This window comes from Syngnathus acus, chromosome 10 (genome assembly GCF_901709675.1).
Source record: "Syngnathus acus chromosome 10, fSynAcu1.2, whole genome shotgun sequence".
Lineage (NCBI taxonomy): Eukaryota > Metazoa > Chordata > Actinopteri > Syngnathiformes > Syngnathidae > Syngnathus > Syngnathus acus.
Window position 1 is genome coordinate 13,118,742 of NC_051095.1, and position 9,630 is coordinate 13,128,371.

The window sequence follows — 9,630 nt, forward strand, 5'->3', positions numbered from 1 at the left end:
TTTAATCCATCCCCTGGGGGAGAGGGGAGCAGTGAGCAGCAGCGGTGCCGCGCTCGGGAATCAGTTGGTGATCTAACCCCCCAATTCCAACCCTTAATGCTGAGTGCCAAGCAGGGAGGCAATAGGTCCCATTTTTATAGTCTTTGGTATGACCCGGCCGGGGTTTGAACCCACAACCTTCCAGTCTCAGGGCGGACACTCTACCACTAGGCCATTGAGCTGGCTTTTGGGGTTGACTTCCCCTTAAATAGGTGTGAATGTGAATGCTTGTTTGTCTACTGTTTATTTGGCCTGTGAATAACTGGCGACCAGTCCCGGGTGTAACCTGCCAAAATCAGCTTGAATATGCTCCAGCTCACCCGTGACCCCAATGCAGAAGAGTGATATAAAAAAAAAATTGATGGACTTGTTGATCGGTCTTCTGCTGGAATCACAGCGGTAGGATGCGCCCTAAAAAGAAAGGACACGTCACCTTGCCTTCAAGATAGGAAAAAATTTACTCTGTTGATCCGTTTGAAGAATGTCTTACTCGTAGGCTTGAGTTGTATGGCTCGGCTAAAGTACCCCGGGGGTAGTTTTCCTTCAACGTTCCCGGTTGTCAACAACACACGGTTCTCTGACCAGAAGAACTCAATACCGTCTGCCCAGTCACATTCAGTTATGTTAGGTTTTCTTTTTTGGACCTGTACTTGATGTCAATCAACTGTGTGTAATCTTACCGGCAAGAGCTTTGGGTATGTCAATAAATATAGCTAGATCACAGTCTTTCCTCATACCTAGTTAAAAATGCAAAAAATAAAACACTTTCATTTAAAAGTGTGTCTTTTAATGCAATGCACACAGTTAATTTTTAGCATACCACTTATTACGCCATCCTCTTGTGGCAAGCCTGGAGCCAGATGAATGTGCATCCTCCTCATGCGACTCAAGCCTTGCCGCTGTATGGAGCACCAATTGCGCATGTAGGATCCGTGAACAGCCTCAACAGGACAGTCGGGAGAACCGGCCAAAACCGGCTTCAGCTCCAAATTGGATACCTGGACACACATTTCCAAGCAGTCTTAACACTGACTGCACTCATCAAAATGAGTGCACTGGAGATTCCAGGATCAAATATATGCACGTAGCTAAAGCAGTCACAGCCATGCAGGGTTGAGCTTGATAACAACACATACTGTACCTGCATTGTGTGTCCCTGATTGGCACGAATCTCCAAGTGGCCATCTTCTGGATGAGGACGAAGCTTAAAACGCTGCTTATCATTTGAGGCCACCACTCTCTCAACATCTTCCAGTTTGTACGAGTGGAACTGTGGGTGAGCCAAGAGGTCCCTGACAGACAGGTAGCCATCTATAGAAAGTTAAAATGATTTTGGGACACGTGATAACAGAAGGTCAACTAATCGGTTCACTATCGAACAATACATTGAATGAATCCATTATTCTACTTTCCTGCACTGCTTATTTGTGCTGAATGATTTTGAAAAATAATCTACCAGTAATTGCAATTTTTCTTCCTTAATATTGTGATTTAATATGTGATCATTTGTCCAAGACCTGCCATTTGGTATGGAATAAGAAGCAGCTGTTTTCAACTCACCCAAACTTAAATGTAGACCCATCTGATTGGCACCATGGCGAAGAGCGTAGGACATAGATTTAGACAACCTGACGTCTCTGTCCTGGCAGGGGAAAGCGAAACGATTCTAATGTCATTTGATACTGTACAGCTGTAGCTATTGTCATGTTTATTCATCTTTAAAAAGTAAAAGCTCTACAAAGACCAAACTATTCAAGTTAATTGAATTCATGCATAACACGCACCTCATGTGGATCTCTCATGAAATACAATTTGAGAATCGATAGGTATGCCAATACATAGGGCTAGAAACAGTTCAATGACAGCAGATTTTAAAATTGCTGTTAGGTTAAACCAAAACAGATTCGAATCAGGAACTTTCATAACATAATAATCAAAACTTAATATCATAACAGTTGTCTCAAGAAAATGACACTTAGATAATACAAGCATAATTTTCTTTTTATGTCAGTGAGATAAATTATATCACTGGAATAATCTTTAAGATATACGTACGTCTGATAATACTGGTCTCGTGGAAATCAGTTAATATTCGAATTTTCACACACGTGCCTAAAGAAAAGCTATCATTTTATTATTATATTTTTTAAAGAATATTTAAGTCCTCCCTTCCCCTTTGCCAAGTTGCCTGTTGTCTTTAACTCTCACGATACATTGATTTTGCAGCCAAAAACATCCCAAACTCACAACCTTTGTTTCTCAAATCAGCACTTCTACTTCTTTTTTTTGAATTATCTTTTTAGTCAGGTACAGCTTGAATAGTTTTACCACCTCACCCAAATTCACCTTTTCACAATCACCACCACGTTTCCCTCTCTTTCCTCTTCTTCCTCCTCTGTCAGAATCCATTAGGCTGGAGTGTTTACATTGCTACGCGAGCCCTCGTCACGTGACACTGTCAAACAAGCGAGCACTTCCGGTGTATGTGACGCGGCCCGGAGGTGGAGGTGTTTGCTCATTGAGATATGTGGTTTGTCGTACAAGACAACGTTTGCCGTGGGTAAGATCATCATCTTCGCTTGTTTATTATCATGTTAACAGACTCTAAATGGCGGAGAAATATTCACAACGAGCTAAAATACGAGGTTGTGTTTGTTGTCGTGTTTTGATGCTACACGTGTTGCTATGGCAGTGTCTCGTCTTACATTGTTACCTTTTAGTGTTTTGCCCACAACAGTTTTCAGTTGGAATTTGCATGAGTTTGATTTGACAGAGGTGGGTAGAATAGTGATGTTACGGATGTATAATAAAAAAGTAGTCCTTCAAAAAATGATTTGCATAAGAGTATTTCTTTTTTTGAAAAACAACTAAAGTGTTCGTAACTGATCGGTAACGTCTGATTTCTCTCTCTCTCTCTCTCTTTTTTTTTTTTTTAAATCAAACCATGAATCCAAAATTAGAAAAAATATCAACAACATCACTATAACCGGAAAAAACAAGATACATTTATTTTTTATTAAACAACCTTTTTCTTTCAATTCTGATACAAGAAATTGAATTAAATTCACTTTTTGTTTACACTCGCGAAACAGTACATAGATGTTTTAAGGGACACTTAAAGTAGTGGAAATTTTGTGCCGACTCCCATTCATCCTGAGTTTAAATGTGAACAATGAAAAATAATGTACAGAATTATTATGGCCACATCAATGGTGGAGAAACGTTTTGAACTGATTTATCTTGGTCTATTCTTATAAATTGAATGAACTCATCCATCCATCCATTTTCTGAACCGCTTAGTCCCCACGGGGGTCGCGGGCGTGCTGGAGCCTATCCCAGCCGTCATCGGGCAGTTGGCAGGGGACACCCTGAACCGGTTGCCAGCCAATCGCAGGGTACACAGAGACAAACAACCATTTGCACTCGCACTCACACCTAGGGACAATTTGGAGTCTTCAATCGGCCTACCAAGCATGTTTTTGGGATGTGGGAGGAAACCGGAGTGCCCGGAGAAAACCCACGTGGGCCCGGGGAGAACATGCAAACTCCGCACAGGGAGGGCCGGAGGTGGAATTGAAACCGCACCCTCCTAACTGTGAGGCGGACGTGCTACCCAGCGCGCCACCGAGCCGATTGAATGAACTCAGACATGTCTTATTTTACTGTATATGTTCCCTTCCATTGACTGGTGACCAGTCCAGGTTGCAACGCGGTTCTCGCACAAAATCATTTGGAATTAGGGCTGGGCCGTGTTCCCTCCCTCATGTTAGGTTGTGATTCCACTTGATTTTCATTCAAGTTGCTATTCAATTCAATATTGATTCATCAAGAAGTAAAACTACACAAATATGAGAAAATGTTAACAATTTTATATAACTTATTTGTACATATTGAGTACAAAAGTAATGTAAAGTTAATTATTTAATCTTGGAAATTGTACTAAAAACAATTAACAACTGAACTGCACATATGAGGCCTCCAGCTCTATATGTCATGTGTGTGTTCCTCATAAAATGTCTGGTGTAATTAATCATTTTTCACCATAGATTGTCATCCTCTTATTTGTCTTCTTTATTTGCCAGATTATGGAGTTTCCTCAGCATTCCCAGCAGCTGCTGTCAGCTCTGCGCTCCCAGCGGCACCGCGGCTTCCTATGCGACTGCACCGTCCTGGTGGGCTCATCCCGTTTCCTGGCTCATCGAGCTGTTCTGGCCTCTTGCTCGCCTTTCTTCCACATGTTTTACTCGGATTCACTCTGTAACACTGGTGTAAATGCTTCCAGCAGCTCTGTCACACTTGACAGTGACATTGTCACGGCAGCTGCCTTTAGCCTGCTCCTTGACTTCATTTATGAAGGGGTCCTACAACTGGAGAAGTCTCCGCCGCTGGAGGATGTATTGGCAGCGGCGAGCTTCCTTCACATGAACGAGGTGGTGAGGGTGTGCAAAAGAAGACTGCAGAGACGAGGGCCTATGGCTGAGGCGGATAGCACTCGCTCTGAGGAGAGCATCGGGGCCGGGAAGGTAACGGAGACAGGGAGGCGGGAGAGGGGAGATGTTGGGCTTGGGCCTGCGGTAACCGTGGCAGCAGATCATTTGAATCTCATTGCCATGACAACAACCCCCTCACCAGTTCCCCTAATGACAGGACGGAGCACGTTGGAGTCTGTCAAGTCAGAGTACAGGATTGATGAGGGTTCATCAGAGGCACGTGTTCAGGCTCCCCCGAGTACCGATGTCGCTGACACCACACAGCCTGGCATGGATGGGCCTCATCTGCTACCACGGAGAGAACTGGTACAGGGACCCGCTGCGGTACAGTCTCAGAGGGAGTCGGGAGGTCCAAACAGGTTGAGGTCTTGCAGTCAGGGTGAAGGCTCAGCTCTCTGCAGCCCATGCAGCACCTCTGATACATACAGGTACAAGTCGCCACTGTAAGCCCTTAGTGTTGCCTGAAATAGCCACCTGCCCAATACTAGGCCTTATTCATGCACTTAATATATTATCAATATAATGCATCAAATACCATAAATGGTCATCATACCACCCAAATTGGGTCAGCAAATAAACATCAAATGCTGGTAACAGCACATGAATAATGCAGCCTCACTTGGCTTGCTCTGACCGAACCATCAAAAGACACAAAAATACTGACATCATGGGCTTGCTCGGTGGCCCTCTGTGGAGAATTTGACATCTGATTGGTTAATAAAAACAGACACACTCCTAATATAGTTTTACAGGGCACCAAATCGAGAACGGAAACTGATTGGGCTGGAAAAAAAAAAACAAATCTAACACCAATACATATACTATACCGAAAGAAGTGCAGCTAAGAGTAACACTACAAAACAAAAAGTATACACTGATGTGAAGAAATTCATCTAATTTTATGGAACAGATATAGGTTGTTGATTTACTGCAGTGCTGCTTTAAAGAGTGTTTAAGTCAGAAGGCCACCAGTAGGAGTTTAAACAGAAAACTTTTTTTTCATGAATTCAGATTTCATAATCATCTTTTCTGTTTGTTTCTTGACCACAGCAGCAACCAGCAGCCTTCTTCGTCTTCCCTGGTCTCAGACATCCAGGGTAGCTATCCGACAATGGTTGTTGCTGCCCAGTCAGAATCCAACAAGTCACCAGATTTCCAGCAGGCTGAAGACAAAGATGCTCAAACAGAACCTTTGGTGTGGGATTGCAGAGGGGCCGCAGGTGGAGAACAACACATGGCGTCACTTGCGCATGCACAAAACGAGTCACTTTTGCATCCCCAAATTCAAATCCAGAGTGCCATCTCTTTTCAACATGAAGGCCAGAACACTCACCTCTCCATGCCGCCCACTTCTCAAAACATAGCTGCCACTGAGCGGGAGACAGCTGGAAGAGTACATCCCCCCATAGGGTTAAGGACTGAGCACAATAATGGTGACAAAGCAAAAGTCAAAGTGGAGGCCATTGTCATTTCTGATGAAGAGCAGGAAGAGGACAAAGAGGGCGCGGCAGTGATGGTCAACGAATTTGAAGATGACATCCAGGATGAGGGTTCGTTACTGCCTCTACTGTCCACGACACGGCAACACTCAGACCACGCCACCTATTTAGCAGACTTTAAGGACACCATGGGGGGCATCACGGAGGATGTCCCGACATGCTGTGTCTGTGGCAAAACCTTCTCGTGCACATACACACTAAGGCGCCACGCCATTGTGCACACGAGGGAGCGCCCCTACGAGTGCCGCTACTGCTACCGCAGTTACACCCAGTCCGGGGATCTCTATCGACACATACGCAAGGCTCACGACCAAACGATGCCACCCAAACGCAGCAGGACTGATGTGGAGTGCTTGCTAATGCCACAGCCGCCCCCACCCCCGCTTAGCTAACAAACACTCACTCGTTCATTTTGCTATTGAGTGTCGTAGGTAGCTCCAGCCTACCCCAGCTGACATCGAGTGAGAGGCGGCGTATTGGTAGTCAAGCACAGGGCACATGTAGACAGACAACCTTTCACGCTCTTTCACACTGATTAGGAACTGAACCCACACAGCCAGCCAACCGCTATACCAGCAGTGGCTCGTCGATCAAACCGACTCCAATATAATGATGAACGATCTTGAAAAATAATCTACTGTTATTGTCATTTTTTTCTTTATGTTCTCACATGTGCACATACGTATACAGGTGTGGAAAAGTGGGTCGACAGTGTCTTTTTTAAAAACAAATTGAAATCCTTTGCTAGTATCTTTTTGTACTAACTATTTACAGTACCTGCTTTTGCACCCAGTGGCGTAGCCAGGAATCTTTCCAGTAGGGGCGCGCGCCCACAGGAAAAAAAATCGAACATCACCCACGCCGTTCGCTGATCGCTAAAACAACATCCGGGTCCGGGAGGCAAACGGTGAATGGATAACATTGCGCACATAGAATAGCGCAAGCACATTCGCGCAAGACCGAAAGAAAAAAACGGCATGAAAATGAAGAATCGAAAAAGCTCGATTTTTTTCAACCGGGGCGCAGGGAGTCCTAACCGGGGCACCGCCCCGGCTTGGCTACGCCACTGTTTGCGCCCCCTGTATATATAAAGTCTACAGACTGAAATGAACAATGAAATGTCGTTGTTGCGTTCTTTTGTTTTTTTCTCAGATGTTGCAGCTTGTGCAGTGTGAATTTTGCATTCAACTACTTGAGATTTTCAGCCCTACTACAAATTAGGAATCAAGTTAAATCAACCCCTAAATCCATTTTGTATTTAAGAGCAGTGGTAGACTTTCCAATGGCAAAAAAGGGGCTGCAAGAATTCCAGTGTCCCCCCCCACATCTCATTAAATAATGAATTTTTTAGTCTTCACACACTTAAAACATCAAAATGCTGAATCGTGGTAATTCTGTCCCACTTGTACATTTAGATGATGTAATTCATTGTTCTGTTGACCTTTTACTGGATTGGAATGAACAATGTTCTTAATTTTCTCAATCCTAGGTTTTATGAATGCGATGGACAAAATAAAAGGAAGAGTTCACACAAAGTGATGATCATCGTGGATTTGTATTGCCGATTTGATGTACTGTACTCCATTTGTTTGATTTGAGTGCTTAGTAAGTTGGCAAGTGTGTATGGGACACCAGCAAATATGCAAAAAGTCAAAATATCAACATGGAATCAATGAGACAAAAAAGTAATTTAAATTATTTCTTGATGTGACTGCCACTGGCCCTAAGTTTGTTGACCCTCTGAAATTTTGGAACTGAATACCATATTACGTGACTCTGTCTGTGTGAGCCCTTAGAATGACCGCATTTATTTTCCATAGGGTCAAAAATTAAACTACAGTTCTGTCGATGGTCACTGGTGAGTCATGGAAAATTGGCACCAAGCTAGCCAACGTGTATTAGAAATGTTCAGATGAAATAGTATAGATATGTTTCAGTGAAGTGATTTGTTATTTATTATTCCAATACAAAATTCATAAAACACAAACTATACATTTAATTTTTGCTCTGTAACTAGCATTACCTCAGTTTTGTGGACTATGGCCTGTAACCAGCAAACCTATTTTATTCCATTATGCATTGCTAAACCTCCTGATTGCAGGATTTTTTTTAGTCTTCCACTGCTCCATGAATCTGGAAGGAGACAAGAAATGAACATCGATCATTATCGACAACCTAAATAAAATTCTAACCACATCAAATTCAGTGGAATCAGTCCATCCATTTTCTACGCCAAGTTACCATTTGGGTTGTGGGCAAACTGGAGCGCGTCCCAGCTGACTTTGTGTGACTGGTGGGGTACACTCTTAACAAGTCACCAGTCAAATGTAGGACATATACTGTATATGAACCAATCTTGATATATAACAAATACAATTTTATTTATATAGCGCATTTCACAATTGGTGCAGCTGTAACAAAGCACTTTAATTCCATATAATAAGAAACCACACAAGCAATGGGAGGCTAGAGATGAAATTCAATCCGCAGAACTGTAATGCAGATGTGAAATTCCCACAGTGGAGACACGTCTGTATCAGGTGGGTTTACTATTTTGTATCGCTTCTTCAAAGTCCACCGTAATTATAATTAATATCCTCACCGCTTGAGCAAGCTCAGGCCAGTCCATCGCCATCACCACTGCGTCGTCCGAGTTAGGAGGGTTCTCGAGATTCCAGTAGGTCAGCTTGTCAAACATACAAGACACCTTCAGGGTCCGGTCCTAAATATGCATAAACAGGAAAGAGAGAAGCACTGTCATTCTACATTATCTTTACATGGATACAACAGTGAGACTGGTTATGTCGACCTCCTGATCCGTGTTGATCTCCTTCAGCACCAGGCCAGTGTAGCCTGGCGGGCAGGTGAGCTCCTGCCCCTTGAGACCTCGACCTCGGAATGAAACGGTCTTCTCTATTAAACGGAATGTGTGCAAGGTCAGGTGACATGAAAAATAAATATACATCATCACAAGGCATCTCTTATATTTACTTTACCTTGATTGTCCTTTATGGCAGCATTGAAGTACTGTGAAATCTGTGCAGGTCCATTGTGTTCAATCTCACAGGGGATCAGGTGGAGCTGTTCTCGAGGTGCCTGGTCCGCAGATGATGCATCAACACGGGTCACACTCGTGGAACAGGACATCCTGCAACCAGGGAACAAACACTTGAAATGTATTGGCCAAACCTGTTTAGAATATTATCCTTCTTCTCCTTGTTAGAGAAGAACAAGTTGTCCAAAAAGACTGGAATATTGCCCAGTTGGACATTCAAAAGATTAGAAAATGTCAAATTAAATGTCCCTGTAAAGGTTTTAGGATCTTTGAAAAGCACTACGTTCCGACGAAACATTGGTCCTTAATGGCTGGCATGTTTATCAAATACAATGGTGTCGGTTTACCGAAATTCTCTAACTTTACCTTGTTCGTGTTGTTTTGAAATGTACGCGGGTCATTTCCGGGTGGATTCGAATTCGGGCTCTGATTGGACCAGGAGCTCTTCTTCTACACTCAAAGAGAGTTTAGCGGCAAAATTTGATTGAGTGTTGTAATGTCTCCCCCTCTTGGTGAGTAATCAAGTTACTGTATCTCACGGTAGATA

The 9,630-nt window shown here is 43.3% G+C and overlaps 3 protein-coding genes across 8 annotated transcripts; 1 reads left to right on the top strand and 2 right to left on the bottom strand.

The window, feature by feature from the left end:
• Window positions 1-241: 241 nt before the first annotated feature.
• On the bottom strand, window positions 242-2,512 carry trpt1 (tRNA phosphotransferase 1). 3 transcript variants are annotated; one of them, XR_005099118.1, is made up of 8 exons: window positions 2,386-2,512; window positions 1,600-1,681; window positions 1,181-1,350; window positions 860-1,037; window positions 720-776; window positions 530-640; window positions 310-450; window positions 242-278 (listed from the first exon to the last, which is right to left on the bottom strand). XR_005099118.1 is itself a non-coding variant. In XM_037262022.1 (7 exons), the coding sequence occupies exons 1-7, from the start codon at window positions 2,446-2,448 to the stop codon at window positions 431-433; spliced, it is 681 nt and encodes a 226-aa protein (XP_037117917.1). In that variant the 5' UTR covers window positions 2,449-2,512; the 3' UTR covers window positions 275-430. The 3 variants fall into 3 exon arrangements, 2 of the variants coding, with proteins under 2 accessions (XP_037117917.1, XP_037117918.1); XM_037262022.1 differs by having other exon boundaries at window positions 275-450; XM_037262023.1 differs by having other exon boundaries at window positions 275-450; window positions 2,376-2,468.
• Window positions 2,513-2,520: 8 nt separating this feature from the next.
• Window positions 2,521-6,813, top strand: zbtb3 (zinc finger and BTB domain containing 3). Of its 4 annotated transcripts, XR_005099117.1 has the most exons (4): window positions 2,521-2,599; window positions 4,122-4,957; window positions 5,580-6,510; window positions 6,585-6,813. XR_005099117.1 is itself a non-coding variant. In XM_037262019.1 (3 exons), exons 2-3 carry the CDS (start codon window positions 4,125-4,127, stop codon window positions 6,418-6,420), a joined length of 1,674 nt encoding a protein of 557 aa, XP_037117914.1. In that variant the 5' UTR covers window positions 2,521-2,599; window positions 4,122-4,124; the 3' UTR covers window positions 6,421-6,813. The 4 variants fall into 4 exon arrangements, 3 of the variants coding, with proteins under 3 accessions (XP_037117914.1, XP_037117916.1, XP_037117915.1); XM_037262019.1 differs by having other exon boundaries at window positions 5,580-6,813; XM_037262021.1 differs by having other exon boundaries at window positions 5,583-6,813.
• A 1,021-nt stretch (window positions 6,814-7,834) lies between these two features.
• Window positions 7,835-9,524, bottom strand: rnaseh2c (ribonuclease H2, subunit C). Its single transcript, XM_037262024.1, has 5 exons — window positions 9,450-9,524; window positions 9,025-9,176; window positions 8,838-8,941; window positions 8,631-8,750; window positions 7,835-8,161 (listed from the first exon to the last, which is right to left on the bottom strand). The coding sequence occupies exons 1-5, from the start codon at window positions 9,482-9,484 to the stop codon at window positions 8,138-8,140; spliced, it is 435 nt and encodes a 144-aa protein (XP_037117919.1). The 5' UTR covers window positions 9,485-9,524; the 3' UTR covers window positions 7,835-8,137.
• Between the last annotated feature and the right edge of the window lie 106 nt (window positions 9,525-9,630).